This window comes from Cebus imitator, unplaced genomic scaffold, assembly GCF_001604975.1.
Source record: "Cebus imitator isolate Cc_AM_T3 unplaced genomic scaffold, Cebus_imitator-1.0 Scaffold59, whole genome shotgun sequence".
Taxonomy (NCBI): Eukaryota; Metazoa; Chordata; class Mammalia; order Primates; family Cebidae; genus Cebus; species Cebus imitator.
The window spans coordinates 3,497,455-3,515,706 of record NW_016107374.1 but is presented as its reverse complement, the minus strand read 5'-3'; the positions used below and the strand labels follow the sequence as shown (position 1 = coordinate 3,515,706).

Here is an 18,252-nt window from a genome sequence, read left to right as displayed (position 1 = left end):
CCGGAGCCCGGGGAAGAGGGAGAGCTGGAGAGAGAACCGGCCGCGGCGGTCGGAGAGGCGAGCGGAGTGCACGAGAGGCGAGCGCCCCTGCCCGGCGCCTTCCCCGCCCGGCTCGCTCTCTGGCTGGCTCCCTCCCCCTTCCTCCTCGGTCCTGCCTCCTCCCTCGATCCCCGGCTGGATGACTGAGGCATTTCAGACGTGGGCTGAACCAGAGCGAGCGAGCTCAGGGGCTGCTGCGATCTCTCGATAAGCCACCTAGAGGCGACTCTGCGCGCGCGCTCCCCAGTGGCTCCCGCCCTCCCTCTGATCATGTTGACATTCACAGGACAGGCAGTAGTACCGATGCGGCGGGGCGACGTTACAGTTTCCGACACCTTCTTTTTATAACTCAGCTCTATCCCCCAGCACTCGACCTGTGAAAACCACGCCTATGCAGCAACACAATTGGTCCGAAAGCGTTAAAGAGCCAATCAAGAGGCCTCCGACTCCCCGCAGCCCACAGCGCAGCCCGACCTTCTAGAGCCGCCGAGCAGACGCCCGGCGAATTCTAGAGGCGGAGGAGAGTGGCGAGGAGCTCTCGCTCTCTCTCGCTCCCTCCCTCGCTCCCTCCCTCCCTCTCCGACTCGGTCTCTCTCTCCCTCTCCCTCTCTCTCTCTCCCTCCGTTCCATATTTTCCCTCTCTAAATCCTCCCTGCCCTGCGCGCCTGGACACAGATTTAGGAAGCGAATTCGCTCACGTTTTAGGACAAGGAAGAGAGAGAGGCACAGCAGAAGAACACAGCAAGATTTGGATTGAAACTGAGACACCCTCCGGAGGCTCGGAGCAGAGGAAGGAGGAGGAGGGCGAACGGAAGCCAGTTTGCAGTTCAAGTTTTGATAGCGCTGGTAGAAGGGGGTTTGAATCAGATTTTTTTTTTTTTTTTTTTTTTTTTTTGAGGAGAGACTTTTTCCGCTCCCTCGCTCCCTTCTAAAGCCGGGTCTAGCACTGCTGCAGACGCCACCAGCGAGAAAGAGGGAGAGGAAGAGAGCTAGGGGGCGGGAGAAGAAGAAAAAGAAAAGGTAAAAAGTCTTGTAGGAGAACCTTTCACATTTGCAACAAAGGACCTAGGGGCTGGAGAGAGATTCCTGGGACGCAGGGCTGGAGTGTCTATTTCGAGCTCAGCGGCTGGGCTCGGGCGCGAGTCGAGACCCTGCTCGCTCCTCTCGCTTCTGAATCCGACTTTCAGGAGCGGCTTTTTAAAAACGCGAGGCACAAGGACGGTCACCCGTGAGACTATGTTTCCTGTTTTTTCGCCTTGCCCTCTTTAAAATCGGCGTCCCCTTCCCCAAAAGACACTTGCTGTACCCCCTTTGAAGTGCGTTAGTTGTGATTTCTGCCTCCTTTTATTTTTCCTTTCTTTTTCCCCCTTTTTGAACTATGTGCTGCTGTTAAACAAAAAAAAAAGAAAAAGAAAAACAAAACAAAACACAGCAGCTGCGGACTTGTCCCCGGCTGGAGCCCAGCGCCTCGCCTGGAGTGGATGAGCCTCTCCATGAGAGATCCGGTCATTCCTGGGACAAGCATGGCCTACCATCCGTTCCTACCTCACCGGGCGCCGGACTTCGCCATGAGCGCGGTGCTGGGTCACCAGCCGCCGTTCTTCCCCGCGCTGACTCTGCCTCCCAACGGCGCGGCGGCGCTCTCGCTGCCGGGCGCCCTGGCCAAGCCGATCATGGATCAATTGGTGGGGGCGGCCGAGACGGGCATCCCGTTCTCCTCCCTGGGGCCCCAGGCGCATCTGAGGCCTTTGAAGACCATGGAACCCGAAGAGGAGGTGGAGGACGACCCCAAGGTGCACCTGGAGGCTAAAGAACTTTGGGATCAGTTTCACAAACGGGGCACCGAGATGGTCATTACCAAGTCGGGAAGGTAAGCAAGCCTTGGGGGCCTCCTTCCCCAAGTTGTTGGAGAGTTTTTTCCTCCCTTTACCTCTCTGCTCTCAGAACAGTCGGTAGGTTGGTTATTACGGCTTGGACGAAAAGTTAGTTCCCAGCCTAGCAATGTGTGCCCGGACTTCCAGGCAATGTCCCAGTGGCAGGAAATTTCAACTTACCTGGGCATCTACTTGGGTTCTACATTTGGTCTGCATCCTGGGTTCCCTCTGGTACAGACGGGATTTTTCAGTGGAGCCCAGACATCCTGCAGGGAGCAAAAAAAAAAAAAAAAAAAAGACAAAGAAAAAACACTCTACTGAAAGAAATTCACTCTTTAAATCCTCCTGGAACATCCTTATTTCTTTGTTGATGTTGTGTTGTCTGTTTTATTTTGTACTCAGAGAGAAAAACTTAAAGCCCTTTCCTTTTATGTGGGTAGCGGGAGGCCTGACACCAGTCCCTGGCCTTTCCTGCCCTCCAGACTAGCCCCTGGGTCTAAAGGGGCCTGCTGCTGCCCTGGATGAGAGAGAAATCGAAGGGCATTTTGGTTTGTTTGCCCACACCACTTCACGTGTCTGTAACCCAAGGGCGAGTTCAGCAGGCGATTTTGCATAATTTAAGATTATGTTTGCAGACTTAAGGAGCCAGTGAGGAGACACACTTGATTTTTTAATGTGTGAAGATTATCAACCATATTTTATATCATGTTTAAAGGTCCTTGCCTGACCAAAACCTGCCTGGAAGAGAAGATCCTGCAACCATCATTTAACATCACTGATTTTTTTTTTTTTTTAAATAGCATTGAAGCCTGTAAAGGCATAAGGTTGGAAGGATAAAAATAAAATCCCCTTCAGGATCTCTTCAGCTTTCTGTCTCCTTCCAAGCTAAATGAGGCCAAAGTTTGGCATAAAATCCACCTCAAATCCATAAGACAGTTAGTTGGTTTTCCAGCGAGGTGCTTCCTTTTAAGTCAAGACTACAGAATGCCAACACTTCTGTGAAATTAACAGCAATGTGACGGCACATTCTTGCAGTTTTGGACTGGCCTGAGGAGTGGGGGAATGTGTTAGCAGCTCCATGGGCAGATAGATTATCAGGCCGGGGCGTGCACCGAAATCTGCTAAATTCGTTCTGAGAACTCACTGAAGTCCAGTTTCACTTCGCCCACAGCGGGATTGCTATTCTGCAGGGGGGAGGGGTGCAAATTCACGTTCATTTCCTTGATAAGTTTAACATTTTCTCATGAATGGGTGGAAGAAAATTCTAGTCTTGAGTGATCGTGCTTTACTAAAATCTTACCCCAGCCTGTTTAGAACTAGTTACCTATAGAAAAAGACATGGGCAAGAATTTGCTATCAGGAGGGCAATCTGTAAAGTCACACAAAGAAAAAAAATTGGAGAAATTATTAGACAATGTAGAGAAAGGCAGTGCTACAATGCATTTGTTTTGAACCTTGGAGCTTCTCAATATGGAGAAATTGAGACTATTTAATACATGAGTTGTGAAAAAAAATGATTTTGCAGCCAGTGGCCTCACTCTGAAACATACAAGCTCATCAGTCACAGTGGAAAGTCTTAAAATTGTTTTCAATATTGTACTGTGTAGGAAATCAAACCCAAGATTACGAGTGGTTTATCTTCCTTTTTTCTTTTCTATTCTTTCCTTTTATAGGCGAATGTTTCCTCCATTTAAAGTGAGATGTTCTGGGCTAGATAAAAAAGCCAAATATATTTTATTGATGGATATTATAGCTGCTGATGACTGTCGTTATAAATTTCACAATTCTCGGTGGATGGTGGCTGGTAAGGCCGACCCTGAAATGCCAAAGAGGATGTACATTCACCCGGATAGCCCAGCTACCGGGGAACAGTGGATGTCCAAAGTCGTCACTTTCCACAAACTGAAACTCACCAACAACATTTCTGACAAACATGGATTTGTAAGTTTCATTGCTCCCTTCAGTGAAATGTTCTCCTTCACTCGTTCAAGAGCAGTGCTTCCCCTCTTTGGTTTCAGCCCAGACTTCTCTTTTGCTTCTCCCTAAGCATAGCAATCTTGTCCTCGTTGGGAAAAAGGATTCAGGGTGTTTCTCTCCGGATAATGGAAGGCCTGGCGTTCTAAAAGAAATGGGGCAGGAAATCTATAGCAGTTCCAGCTCTTCGGCAAACGCCTGACCTGAGAGTGAAGTTAAAAACCATTTTGTAAGAGCTAAAATCCATTTCAAGGCTATGTATTCATAAAGGATTTGTTTTGTTTTCAAATATCACACTTCTGTTTTGAAACCAGCCATATTATTTCTTGGGATAGTTTGAGTTTCGGAGCCTTGCCTCTGTTGGTTAAATGGTGTGAATACGTTTTTTAAAAACCTCATTTTCTTCTACTAAAAAAAAGAATTGGGCTTAGGTGGGAGTCAGGCTTACCTGAAGTGAGGCTTAGATCTTCAGTAAAAAATGGTTTTTGTGTCGGGAGTGTGTGCATGGGTTCAGTGAGAGAGTGCTTAGAAACTTAGAAAACTTGGATTGCTTCTAGAAGTCAGGCAAAGGACCTTTTGCCCCTTTTCCTACCCCTCCCCAACATTTCAATAAAATAAACAGTGATAAGCAAGGAGTAAGCAGAAAGATTAGGCCCAGGAAGAAGCGAATGGCGTGGAAATGTCTTCAGCGGACAGGAATTGCATTTGAAGCCCTTGATTTGATTAAGGCATAAATATTCCTCTCTAGAGTTCAGCCTTTCAGGGCTTTAAGTGGATTGGGCTCGTCAATTAGTGGGCGCTTAAAGTACTGAATCATTTTGTAAATTAAAATGCATGTTTTTCTCTATCTTTTAAGACTTTGGCCTTCCCAAGTGATCACGCTACGTGGCAGGGGAATTATAGTTTTGGTACTCAGGTAGGCTAGGGTTCAAGGTACGAATGATCCTTAGATGGTGAGGGTGGGGGGGGACCCTTTGGCAACCGAGGAGCAATTTGGATTCTCCAGAAGATAACATCTGTGGAGCGAAATGTACCCAGGAGGTACTCCAAGGAGGTGGGCTCGGTACAAGAGTGGTACCCTGCGGGTGGGGAAGATTTCAGCCTGGCAGGGGTCCTAAGATCCCGTTTGTCCTGCTAAATCCTTGTTTTATGTGTGTCTCCTCTTCCCTGCCCCTGCAGACTATACTGAACTCCATGCACAAATACCAGCCCCGGTTCCACATTGTAAGAGCTAATGACATCTTGAAACTCCCTTATAGTACATTTCGGACATACTTGTTCCCCGAAACTGAATTCATCGCTGTGACCGCATACCAGAATGATAAGGTAAACCCAGGGGGCTTTCTTTTTCAATGGTGATATTTTGCCTTTGCTTTAAAAGCTACTTTGAGTTAGGATGAGAAAGTTACCAGCCAGTCGAGATGAGCGTCTTGAGTTTTCTTTTGTGATTTGTCGAGCATTTGGGGGAAAGGACACTGGCATCTCAAAGAGACAGAAAAACACCTTGCCTAGGTGGGAGCACTGCTGGGCAAAAAAATGCCAAACTAACTTTGCCACACAGAAGCTCCTTGTACCCGCTGACATTGATGCTACTCACTCCTCCACCCCTCCGGCTTTGTCCTGTCTGTTTTAAGGTTCATCTTCTTCCCCTTAAGAAAGAAGGATCAAGAAGTCACATTCAAAAGGAACCAGCTAAAAATTTAAGGCAAAAGCCATTTGGGATCCTGGGAGGAGAATCCTAGTAGAGACCAGCTTTTTTCCCTTAGCCAGAAATCCTGAGTAGCTGGTCTGGTTTTTATTACCTTTTATGCTGCTGTGTTTTTTATGATGTGTGTGTGTGTATGTGTGTGCATGTGTGTGCATGTGTGTGCATGCATGCGCGTGGTTAGAAAAACCTACCCTGATCACAGGGTCATACTAATCCAGTTGTCTGAGGCTTTTGAGTTGAGGTGGCCAGTCACCACTTCATTTGAATTTTCTTTCCCCTCTTGGGCCTGAAGCTGGAGATCAGAAGGATCCCCAAACGGGAAAGCACCTGATACCTAGAGTTGGTGGCCTGAGGGTCATGGGCACAGAAGAAGTGACCCTTGCTGCTGATTCACCAGTTTCCCGATTGGCTGTCAGCAGACAGTTCTGGCGGTGGGAGGAGGGACTGAAGACCCCTGCTCTGCAATCCTGGACTTCAAGGAGAGTCCATTTTACCTGACAACACACTTCATTTTGAACTCACTGTCATTGTCACTGCCCTTCGGTCTTCTGTGGACTAATGATGAGGACGTTCCAGCCAAATTTCTTTAGTCTGAGTACTAAAACATCATGATCTCCTTTTCCTGTAAAACCTGAAGTCTTAGGTAGAGCAATTTATTCCAAGAACATGAATCCAACCAAGGGGCCCCTAGGAGACTTTTCTACCTCTGAGGAACTCTGTGTATATAACTTCTTCCCCCTACCAAGGGGAGGGGATTTGAAAGATTACATACTATGGCATTTTTCTCAGAGTGCAAAATGCATGCTCCCTCTAGACCCAGAATCTTGTAAAATGAAGTTGTTAATGTAATAATAAAATGTAGCATTTTTGACCAGACAAAAAGGCCACCGGCCTTCTCCACCTAATGGCCATGGCAGAGCACATAAATGAAAACAAATGTTTCCAGTGGTCATTCAGTACTGTAATTGTCAATATTGTAATTTCCTCAAACCACCCCCCAAGCGAAAAAAAATCAAACTCACTCCCACGCAAGGGTAGTAAAACCCCATAAATCATTTATTGGATTCATGGAAAAGGGGTGTGTGTGTGTGTGTATGTGTGTGTGTGTGTGTATGCTATAATATTTTATGATTAATTGCACTGTATAAAAATCAAAATGAAAGCATAATTTTAAGATCTACAGGTTTTCCCTCTTGATGACTTTGGCAACACTTCCATGTCTAACCCAAGCTGTCGACTGCCCAAAGGAAAGAATTTCTTTGAATAATTTCATCCCCAAATCCCTGGTTTGGCCTCAGACAGGAGATACAAACCCTGCTATAGTTTCCTTTGATTTTTCTGTTAGTTCTCTCCAGACTTCTGCCATTATCTCCTTTCCCTGGCATATCTACATGACTTCTGTTGGCAGTCACATCTCTAGGAGACTTGTTGAGTTGGGAAAAACACCCTCAAAACATTCTAGAAAATGAGGCCAATGTCTCTGTCTTGCTTGTGTCTCTTCCAATAGATAACTCAGTTAAAAATAGACAACAACCCTTTTGCAAAAGGTTTCCGGGACACTGGAAATGGCCGAAGAGAAAAAAGGTGAGTTGAAACAATTATTTATTTCTCAGCTAGCTTAGAAAAATCACTTTTTTAGGATCCAGCTCTGAAGTGTTAGAAGTGAGAGCAGGCACTTTTCCTGAGAAGAGAAGAGCAGGTAGAAATCATTCGCTTTGCCCACTGCTACATGCTCGCTGGTGTAGGTATACCCAGGACACGTACTTTTCCTACCTCCCTGTCTTTAAGGAAATTAACAAGGCTACACCATCCTTATCTCTGAAGAGAAGCATCAGGGACAATAGATTATACAGGGATGACTATTAATTCCTTATTAATTTAAGTTCATCCTAAGCCGGGTCCAGAAAGGATCATGCCATTGACAAAATGCTTGGGAATTTTTGCAATCCTGTCTTCCAAACACCATCAGACAGGGCTGGGGCCTTTGGAAAGATGTATGGCTCCCTCCCTCCTTCCTGGGGACATGTATCATTTTCCATTAAGCAGACAGCTGTAGAGTATTTGAAAGAGGGTCTCCCCTTCCCCACCCCTTTTCTAAGAAGTTCTAAAATCCAGAAAATCACCCCCAAATTTTTATGCTATCCCCTTGGGGTGGGCATTAAAAAATAATTGCTAACAGCTAAATAGACTTTTATTCCAATTAATTGATTGGTAAAACGATTACACTAAAGTGCACCATGAAATAACCACTTCCTCCCAATCTTAGCAACCATCCAGGAGTTTGGGTGTGCTGGGGACGACGGCATTGTGTTTGCAGGGTTGGACACCCAGTTCTGCCTCTATAAGGCCGGCAGTCCAGCTGTCTCTGACTAGATCCAGCTTCTCTTCCAGCCCAGGCAAATGCCTTTTCCTGATGAAACCCATCTTGAATAAATGCATCTGAAGCCTCCCTCCATTCTCCCTAACCCTGTGCCACACTCTTTAGCCCAGTTAGAGGGTCAAGAACGATGCTTGGGTCTATTATCTGCCCTGGGGCCAGCAGATTTCAGCCAATCATTGTTGTCCCGGGGCAGCAGGCAGGGTGTGAGATATGTGTGTGCCGCTCTGAAAAGGGTAAGGCAAACAAAGAGGGGAAATGTATGTTACATTCTGTAACCTGGGTGTGGGCTTCTGCCGCAGAAAACAGCTCACCCTGCAGTCCATGAGGGTGTTTGATGAAAGACACAAAAAGGAGAACGGGACCTCCGACGAGTCCTCCAGCGAACAGGCAGCTTTCAACTGCTTTGCTCAGGCTTCTTCTCCAGCCGTCTCCACTGTAGGGACATCGAACCTCAAAGGTAAGCCTGGTCACCTCTGTGGTCACTGGCCTCCAGGTCCTCGTGGCCTGGAAGAGTTGAAGGGGGATGGGGCACCAACCAGGGCACTTGCTCTTTAAAAGCTGGAACCCTTCTAAAAGTCCTTAAACAGGAGCCAGAGTCCAAAAAGGGCTCTCAGGTGTGTCTCCCCGCTTTCCCCCTAAGGCAGAAGAAGGAGAGCACGAAGGCCTTTTCCCCAGATCCTTATTTGGCAGGTGGGGAGGGGAGGTGGGTGTCTGTTTGCATAGTACCTCTTGGCGAGCAGCTTTGAAAACCTGCTTGGAGCACTTCTCTCTTTTCTCTCTGTCTCTGTTTCTTTCTCCTCCCATTCTCTCCAACCAAGAGAGGCTACAACTGCTGACTTTTCATTGTCTTTTAACTCTGGGTTACAGTGGGTTGGACTTGGTGGGGGAAAGGCAAGGGGTTCTCTGCCACCTGGAACCGGGAAGGTGGCCTAGGAAACGTCCAGCTGTAGAGCAACAATTGAGCTGGGGGAGGAGGTGGAGCACTGGGGATCCGTGGTGGGGGCAGAGCTGGGGAAGGAGGGAGTGGACACGATGGCTCAAATCCCCCCCTCGGTTTCCTGTGTTTCAAGAGCAAGCACTATTTATTTGCAAAGACACACACACACATTCTGAACGGGAAGAAACCTGTTTTTTTGGTGCAACAAAATGCAAGTCCTTTATGTCTTCAATCCATTTAAGCTTTAAACATAAAATAGGATCCCTTTTTCTTTTCTTCTGGTGGAACACCCGCAGAGGGTGTGGTGAAAGCACAAAAGAATCTGATTGTCCCTGGGCGGTGAGTGGGCTGCCTGACACTCATTTCTGTCTGCAGGGACTGGAGCAAACACAGAAGTTTCAACCGAGTGTTCCCGTTGAGGGACAGGTGTCTGCTTCAGCCATTATCAATTCAGATGTCAGGGTTCTCCCCAAACAAATCCTTCCAGAGTAATTCACCTGTGCAAGGTGCTGCTCTCTGTCATTCACTGAACAAAAACTCTGATAGTAATTAGAATATGTTCCAGCTGTGAGTTTCCATGTTAGCTTTTACTTTTAAAAAGCTAATTTGCAATCGCATGGGGAAATGCCTGAGAGCCTGACGCCATTTTAAAAAAAAAAAAGTAAAATTCATTATAATAAGAAGAGCTACCGATTGGGGGTTGACCATCTAAGAGGAAGTTAAACTCTGTTTAAATACTTTACATTCATTAATAGCGTCGAGCATTTTCCAGCAAAGTTGTTGGGCACGATTATCCCCATTTTGCAGATGAGAACACTGAGGTGCAGAGAGGCTAAGGGGCTTTCCCCGGGATGACACCGCCAGTAAGCCACGAGCTGGGGTTCCAACTTGGGAACTGGAGTTGGCCTTGGTTCAGACGGGAGCTAACGCCCTTCTGCCTTGGTTTTTTTCTTGTCCTATGGTAGATTTATGTCCCAGCGAGGGTGAGAGCGACGCCGAAGCTGAGAGCAAAGAGGAGCACGGCCCCGAGGCCTGCGACGCAGCCAAGATCTCCACCACCACGTCGGAGGAGCCCTGCCGTGACAAGAGCAGCCCCGCGGTCAAGGCGCACCTTTTCGCCGCCGAGCGGCCCCGGGACAGCAGGCGGCTGGACAAGGCGTCGCCCGACTCGCGCCACAGCCCCGCCACCATCTCATCCAGCACCCGCGGCCTGGGCGCGGAGGAGCGCAGGAGCCCGGGCCGCGAGGGCGCAGCGCCAGCCAAGGCGGAGGAGGCGCGCGCGCTCCCGGGCAAGGAGGCCTTCGCGCCGCTCACGGTGCAGACGGACGCGGCCGCCGCGCATTTGGCCCAGGGCCCCCTCCCCGGCCTCGGCTTCGCCCCGGGCCTGGCGGGCCAGCAGTTCTTCAACGGGCATCCGCTCTTCCTGCACCCCGGCCAGTTTGCCATGGGGGGCGCCTTCTCCAGCATGGCGGCCGCCGGCATGGGGCCCCTCCTGGCTACCGTGTCCGGGGCCTCCACCGGCGTCTCGGGCCTGGATTCCACGGCCATAGCCTCTGCCGCCGCAGCGCAGGGACTGTCCGGGGCGCCCGCGGCCACCCTGCCCTTCCACCTCCAGCAGCACGTCCTGGCTTCTCAGGTAAGGAGGCTTCTTCCTGCCTCCTCCAGTCTTTCCACCTTCCCTCCAGGTTCCCTGTCCTTCGGCCTGCTAGCTGTAATAATAATTTTTACTGAGCCATTCCTAGGTTCAAGGCTTAGCTCACTGAGTTATCATGACTTCTTTCTCCCCAGCCACCCCCTCCCCCCCAAATTTAAAAGTTTTCCTAAGTTAAAGGCTGTTTCCTGCAGAGCAGATAGGTATAAAGGCATCAGCTAGATTCAGCCCTTGCTTCCAGGCATTCTTCTAAGTGCTTGCTCTGTATTGACTCATTTGATCCAACCCTTCAGGGGTACGATTATCACCTCCCCTTTACAGATGAAGGGGAAGACGCCCAGAGATGTTGAGTCACTTGTCCAAGGTCACACAGCAGGTTCATGGTATGGAGCTGAGATTCAACCCCAGGCTGTCTGACTCCAGGGCCTCTTTGAGGGCTTTTGATTTTAGCTTCAGAGCTGAAATGTCTCTTAAGTGTTCTCATAGCCAACCCTGTCCCAGAAATAGGACTCTAGGCCTGGGGAGGGGAAGTGACTGTTTCCTGAGTGGTAGTTCAGTCTTGATTCCTCCAGCCTTTCCTCCCAGTTCGAAGCTCTTCTCCCTATCCCCAACCCCAAGCAGGCCATCCTACTCCTCAAAGAGTTAATAGTTTGTGCACACGTGGGAAAATGTCAGAGGACAGGGACAAGCAGGGACTGGGGCAGGCCTGGAGGCCTGTGTGTGGCTCAGACAGCTGTGCTGGGGGGAAGTCTCCGCGGCTGGAAACACCCTGAACCTGATGAAAAGGTTCTATGAGGCTTTGCATGCTGTTGCCTTTTGTTTTGTCTGAGCACATTCGTCTCCCTTCCCTGCGCCAAGAAGCCAGATTGGCCTCCCCATCCAGGGAGGAGGGAGCTCAGGAAAGGCTTGGCTTCCGGCGTTTCTCAATTCCGTCCATCTCTGCTGGCTCCTCCTGGAGATCCTGTCCTAGGTGGGCAGGTGGTTGGTATGCCAGGGGCTGCCTGGACAGACAGAACCCTTCAGGGCACCTCAAGGCATGGTGCAGAGAACTGGCCCAGGCCAGGGTCCCTGCATTTTAAATGTTGCTTCTGCCAATTCCCAGCTTAGAGTATTCCTGAACTCCTGCGGCCTGCCTTGGCTTCTCACCTGGAACACCAGTGAATCCTGCTGGGCGATTTCTTTGTCTCTGGTTATAACAAATGCCCTTTTATTTCCCTCCCCCAGTTTTCTTTTGCTTAAGAGCTTCATTTTTTTTTTTTTTTTTNTTTTTTTCATTTTTTTTATTTTTGAGAAACTTCTAGGATTGGAGTGGAAGGATAGGGGCTGGGGAACAAGAAGATTTCAAAAATTATTCCTAAAATTTATGTCCCCTGGCTTCCCCTTGGTCACCTTTGTGGCGTAAACTGAATCTGTATTCCCATTTAACAGGTGCAAGGAAAAACCCTTAGGGGGAGATTTCACTTTCACTCACTTAATATCTACAAAGTCCTCAATAAGTATGTGAATTACTTATGATTTCTCTGTTTTTTTTTCTTCCTATAAGGGAGCTAAGGCACAGGAAGTTAAAGTCCCTTGGCCTAGGGTGACACAGCTATGATTTGAACCTAGAGATATCTGAGTGTTGGCTTCTCTCCTGCCCCCGCCCACCGTCCCCCCCCCCAACCTCCCAAAATCACCAGGGATTTGTGGCTTGCCCGTGTTGGAGGGGGAAAAGAGAGGAGATGGATGAAGTAGGCTCCTCCCACCCGCTGACTTGCTGTGTGTCTCTTTTCTCACCCCAGGGCCTGGCCATGTCCCCTTTCGGAAGCCTGTTCCCTTACCCTTACACGTACATGGCTGCGGCGGCGGCCGCCTCCTCTGCGGCAGCCACCAGCTCTGTGCACCGCCACCCCTTCCTCAATCTGAACACCATGCGCCCGCGGCTGCGCTACAGCCCCTACTCTATCCCGGTGCCGGTCCCCGACGGCAGCAGCCTGCTCACCACCGCCCTCCCCTCCATGGCAGCGGCCGCGGGGCCCCTGGACGGCAAAGTCGCCGCTCTGGCCGCCAGCCCGGCCTCGGTGGCGGTGGACTCGGGCTCTGAACTCAACAGCCGCTCCTCCACGCTCTCCTCCAGCTCCGTGTCCTTGTCGCCCAAACTCTGCGCGGAGAAGGAGGCGGCCACCAGCGAACTGCAGAGCATCCAGCGGTTGGTCAGTGGCTTGGAAGCCAAGCCGGACAGGTCCCGCAGCGCATCCCCGTAGACCCCCTCCCAGACACGTCTCTTCATTCCAGTCCAGTCCACGCTGCCGTGCACTTTGTTGGATGTAAAATAAACCACAGGCCCGCCATGGCGTCAGCCCTTCCTTTTGCAGTTGCCCCTAGGAAGGGGCCCCCGGACTCCCTCGAGAGAATGTGCTAGAGACAGCCCCTGTCTTCTTGGCGTGGTTTATGCATCTGGGATCTGGATCAGATTCTGGGGGCTAAGAAACGTCGGTTGCATTGAGCTCTTGGGGGTGGGAGTTCCAACATTTATGTCCAGAGCAACTTCCAGCAAGGCTGGTCTGGGTCCCTGCCCACCAGGCAGGGAGATTTATACATTTTTTCCTTCACTGTGTCAAGTGGAAACAAAAACAAATAAAATCTTTCAAAAAAAAAAAAAAATCGGGACAAGTGAATACTTAACATGATTCTGTTTGTGCAGATTAAAAACTTTATAGGGACTCGTATTATCGGTTCTCAATAAATTACTGAGCAGCTTTGTTTGGAGAGGGAAGTCCCTACCATTTGTTTAGTCTGTATTAAGGAAATCTGTGTCCTTTTAATATTCTTGTGATGTTTTCAGAGCCGCTATAGGTCTCTTCTTGCATGTTTCACAGTAATGTATTTGTGGTTTTTATTTTGAATGCTTGCTTTTAGAGAGAAGACAACTACCCCCATACCCTTTCCCCAATCATTTGCCCTCAAATCAGTGACCCAAGGGTGGGGGGCGATATAAAGGAAAGGAGTGGGCAAAACACATAAAATGAATTTATTTTATCTAAGCTCTGTAGCAGGATTCATGTCGTTCTTTGACAGTTCTCTTTCCTGTATATGCAATAACAAGGTTTTAAAAAAAAAAATAAAGAAGTGAGACTATTAGACAAAGTATTTATGTAATTATTTGATAACTCTTGTAAATAGGTGGAATATGAATGCTTGGAAAATTAAACTTTAATTTATTGACATTGTACATAGCTCTGTGTAAATAGAATGGCAACAGGTTTTGTGTTCTCGTTTTCCTTTAGTTGGTTTTATTTCCAGGTCACAGAATTGCTAACACTAGAAAACACACTTCCTACACCAACACCAGTGCCCTTTCAAAAGTGTTGTCTGCCACATTTTTATTTTCCTTTTAATGTCCAAAAATGGGGGAAAGTACTACTTCCTATTTCAGCCAAAAATTGGGAAAGGCTTGCCAGTTTCCAGCTCCACTTCAAACTCCTTAAAATACAGCTGAGATTGCTGTGGGGAGGGAGGAGGGCAGAGGCTGTGGTTTGACTTTCTAATTCTTCTCTCGTTATTTGTATTTGCTAGTCTCTGATTTCCTAAGAACCAAGTGGAATTTACTACTGTTGTCAATATCGATGGTGTTTTGAATTGGTGCCTATAGAGATTCACAGTTCAAAAGTCAGGTGCTGAGAGATGGTTTAAAAACAAATTCATGAAGGTATATTTTGTGTTATAGTTGTTGATGAGTTCTTTGGTTTTCTGTATTTTATTTCCCCTCTCTTTAAAACATCACTGAGATTTCAATAAATTTTTATTGAAATATCTTTGGGCCTTGTGTTAAATGCTTTCCTTTGGGAAACTTTCCTGAGGGCAGACAGTCGGGGGAGGCTTCGGTCTCTTCTGGTTCTCCGTCTACCCCCTTCCCTTCGCCTTTAAATAATTAAGACCGCCCCCAGCGAACCAAAATGAGATGTCACTCAAATTACAAAGCTAAAAACAAAAAGTCCTTTACTTGAACGAAGGGAGCCACTTCAATCTGAAATTACTTTTCCTTTAAATTAGGGAGCAAAGCGGGGAGACGGAAAGGGGCCTGATGAGAATTCAGAAAGAAGAGTAATTTCAGATACTTTCAAGTTTTAATGGGAAAAGACTGACGTGCTCCCTAAGTCAGGTTTTCCCACACGAATCTGACCACAAATAACCTCGAGCACTACGAATGTTTTTTGTTTTAAGCTCGCCCTCCCTTTTGACATCAATCTGGCAAATCCAAGTCAAAAATCCCTCCTTGCACCCGCGTGTTTGGCTCGGGGGAGAAGGCCAGCAGAATCCCCCAGCAGTCCGAGCGGTCTTGGCTAGGCAGCAGCCCTCCAGGTTGTAGAAGTGGACAAGACGCAACGCCTTTCCACTCCGCATCCCCCCACATCCGGCGGTCCCCGGTGCCTCAGATTGAACCCCGCTCGCCCAAGGCGCCCCTACGAGGCCCCATCCTTCCCGGGTTGTGCGTGCGAAGCGCCGCCAGCTCCGCGAAAACTTAGCTGTGTCACGCGAGGGAGGAGGGAAGTTATCCCTGGGAGAGGAAAGGTAATTCCAGGGTGCACGTTTCACTCCCTCAAGGGAAATGTCACCCGGGAGGCTGACATCCTCCCCTAGTCTCCCCTTCAAACCAGTCTCCAGGCTGTTCGGGGAGTTGCCTTTTGAAGTTCAATTTATCTTTGAAACATTCAATAAAAAATGATGAGGCACTGTCAGTGTTTGGTCTCCCGACCCCCAGCCTTGCCTCCGAGGTGTGTGTCTGTTGGGGGGCGGAGGCGGCACGGGAAGGTTCCAGGGTTAGTTGCTAGCCCTTTTCTTGCCCTAGGGGCCCTGACGTGAAGACCCAGCTGGAGCCTGCCTGGCGGCTGCCTCCCTCCCCACCCTCCACCCCCTGGAGCCCGCCAGCCCGGCCCCACGTCCCTGTCACCTTCAGGCCTCTTGAATGACCAGCCAAGAGGACGCCCCCTCCCTTCCCTCATCCTGTACTTGGAAGGGATCGAGGTCGAGACCTTTTGGAGAGCGGGGCAAAGCCCCTTCCATCTCTGGCCAGGCATGTGGGGACCCCTGTAGCCTCCTCTGCGTGGTCTCCGGGGGTGGGAGGGAAGATAACCAGAGTTTGTGTTGGTGCGGGTTGGGGGTGGGCGGTGCTGCGGGAGTGTCAGGGCCTGAGCTGAGACAGAGCTTGGGGACCTTTAGAGGTGGGGGCTCCTCCGAGGACCGGGAGATTTCTGGGGCGCGCGCCTTCCGTGCAGCGGCTGCAGCCTAAAGGGGTCAGCTCTGGACACAGCGACAGCGCGCGGTGCCTGCGGCTCTGGGAAGGTGGTAGTTGACTGATTGCGCCCAACTGCGCTCTCCCGAATTGGGGAAAAAAGAACTCAGCCTCAAAGAAGGAAGAAATGCTTTTTTTTCTCTCTTTCTTCTGTCTCAGTCCAAATTTGCTAACCTCCTCCCCTCTCCCCGACCCCCCCCCCCAATATGGGGACACTGCTCAGATGTGTGTCCAGCCTCTCCTACTGGCGTTCCTTTTTTTTTTTTTTTTTTTTTTTATTTTTTTTGTTTTTTTTTTTTTTTTTTTTTTTTTTTTTTAAATCTCCTGTATATCTCATTTGTATATTGTGATGTTAATGAGTAACTCCTGTGGCGCTGATGGACTGGGGGTGCGGGGGATGAACGGCTCGCAGTCTCTCTGGATTTTGCTGCCTATTACTCACCTGGCGCCGGTCGCAATCTCGCCGCAGGCTTTATGGTGGCTGCGGCCGCCCCAGAGGCCACTCGGGGCCGGCGCCTTCTCCTTTTTCTGGGCTTGGAGTGCCACCTATCTGTCTGGTCTACGAATGCGTCCAGGTCGCCGCAGCTGGCTCAGCACCCCAGCGCCTCCCGGGCTCCGGAACTTGGGCGCTTCGCCTTTGCCTCTTCTCATCCCCACCACCCCCAACCCCATTCCCCTCCTCCTCCGTCCCCAGCCCCATTCTCAGCCTAGGAAGAAGCCGCCTTCCCCTCTTTCCTGGATATCACTTTCACTCCTGTTTGTGCCTCAGATGAGAAAAACATCCCTGCCTTCCTCTGGGTTTCCAAAGAATGTTAAAAAATTCAGTGCGGGAACCCTGGCTCATAATTCTCTGGACAAGTTCCTTTCTGTTTCTTGTAGAAATCTTCTCCAGACCCTAGTTCTGGACCCCGCCCTGCAGGGGATAACCTGAATTCGCCATAGGTGGATAGAGAAAGGATACCTCCTTTCTCAACATACACACCTCAAATTCTCCCCTGGGGACAACTTCCCTGTACAGGGACGCTCTCTTTCTTACTCTACAACTTTGGAAGTTTTCGTTTTTTAACCTAGCCGCGTCTACAAGGACAAAGGCCACGACTCTCAGGAGCAGTAGTCCCTACGGGGATCAGCTACCGTAGCCTGCAGGGCCCAGCGCCTTCGTGATTTGTAGATTTAAGGTGACAAACGCGGATGCCGACCAGAGGCCTCCAGCCGCCGCCTCTAGGGAAGGTCGGCTCCAGTCCTGGCTGCGCCCTGGCGTCTGAGACCGGAGGAGGGGAGGGGATGGGGTCGCCTTTTGCTGTGCTTTGAGCCGCAGTTGAAGGCGTCCGGGTTCTTGCTGACCTCCCGGCGCTAATTGCAGGGGCCGAAGGGCGCGCTCGGGCAGAGGCAGGGGCCACGACCTTGCGGCTCCCTCCTCCCGAGGTCCCGGCAACCCGAAGGAGCCGGGTGTGTGCAAGAGGGTGTGTGTGCGTGTGTGTGTGCCCGCACGCGCTGCTAGGGCCTCTCTTTAGATCTGCGCTGTTCTGGGACCCACCCTTTCTTTGTGGGGACAGTTCCCGACTTGTAGGCCCTAAAAAAAAATTTCCATCCAAGAAGGAAAACCCAGATTCTGACCTTTCCCCTAAGCCAGCAGACAGGCAGCCGCCTTCAGGCTGCTACGAGAGGCTTGCAGCGCTTCACGACAGCGCGCTTTCTGCCTCGCTGGTTTCCAATGTGACCTCACGGCAACCAGCCAAGAGAGTGGCTGTCGGGGTGCAGCTGCGAGGCTGTCGGCGGCGACCTGGGCTCCTCTGTAGGTAGCCCGGTTCAGGTTCCTCTCTGTGGGTAGCTCTTGGGTGTCTGGGTTCTGGGGCCAGGAACTGCAGGTGTTAGAAGGCTATGTGTGTGTTTGCGTGTAGTTGTGCGTGCTCCGTCTGTAGCTGTCTCTTCCAATTTGGGTTTAGAAGTTCATGCGCAAGACAGTTCCGGATGTAGATGCATTTGGTTGTTTTATAATCAAGATGCGTATAATCAAGAAGTATGTGTTGCAGATGTCGGCGTTCAAAGTACACCAAACAAGAATCATATAAATACTTGGCATACAAGGGGCACGTGCATAAGCCAGGCACTCGGTGAAGCATCCCATAAAAGTGACCTCCGTGAGCCTTCGCAATTAACCCTATAAAGTATATATGATCTTTATCTCTGTTTTACAAGTGAGGAAACTGAGGCACAGACGGTTAAATCACTTACTCCAGATTCACCGGGGAAATTATGGAGCCAGGATTCAAACCGAAGGGGGCTCCAGGATCCACTGTGATTCCCCTCCGTAATTCAGGTGGAGGTGAAAGTACCTGCGGTGCCCATGTCCCGGATTTACAGAAATCTGAGGGATGTTCTGGATTTTGGAGTGTGCCACAGGCTTTTTTTTTTTT

At 49.7% G+C, this 18,252-nt stretch overlaps 1 protein-coding gene across 2 annotated transcripts; it reads left to right on the top strand.

Annotated features, from left to right (window-relative positions):
- The first annotated feature begins 211 nt into the window (after positions 1 to 211).
- On the top strand, positions 212 to 13,133 carry TBX3 (T-box transcription factor 3). 2 transcript variants are annotated; one of them, XM_017529520.2, is made up of 8 exons: positions 212 to 1,909; positions 3,587 to 3,854; positions 4,744 to 4,803; positions 5,067 to 5,213; positions 7,103 to 7,179; positions 8,275 to 8,432; positions 9,878 to 10,548; positions 12,345 to 13,133. In XM_017529520.2, exons 1-8 carry the CDS (start codon positions 1,521 to 1,523, stop codon positions 12,804 to 12,806), a joined length of 2,232 nt encoding a protein of 743 aa, XP_017385009.1. In that variant the 5' UTR covers positions 212 to 1,520; the 3' UTR covers positions 12,807 to 13,133. The 2 variants fall into 2 exon arrangements, with proteins under 2 accessions (XP_017385009.1, XP_017385010.1); XM_017529521.2 differs by lacking the exon at positions 4,744 to 4,803 and having other exon boundaries at positions 543 to 1,909; positions 12,345 to 12,806.
- The last annotated feature ends 5,119 nt before the right edge of the window (positions 13,134 to 18,252 follow it).

Coding starts and splice junctions, on each gene's coding strand:
- TBX3 (XM_017529520.2), top strand. CDS start 1,521: ATGAGCCTCTCCATGAGAGATCCGGTCATTCCTGGGACAAGCATGGCC. Junction 1,910..3,586: donor GTCATTACCAAGTCGGGAAG/GTAAGCAAGCCT, acceptor TTCCTTTTATAG/GCGAATGTTTCCTCCATTTA. Junction 5,214..7,102: donor CCGCATACCAGAATGATAAG/GTAAACCCAGGG, acceptor CTCTTCCAATAG/ATAACTCAGTTAAAAATAGA.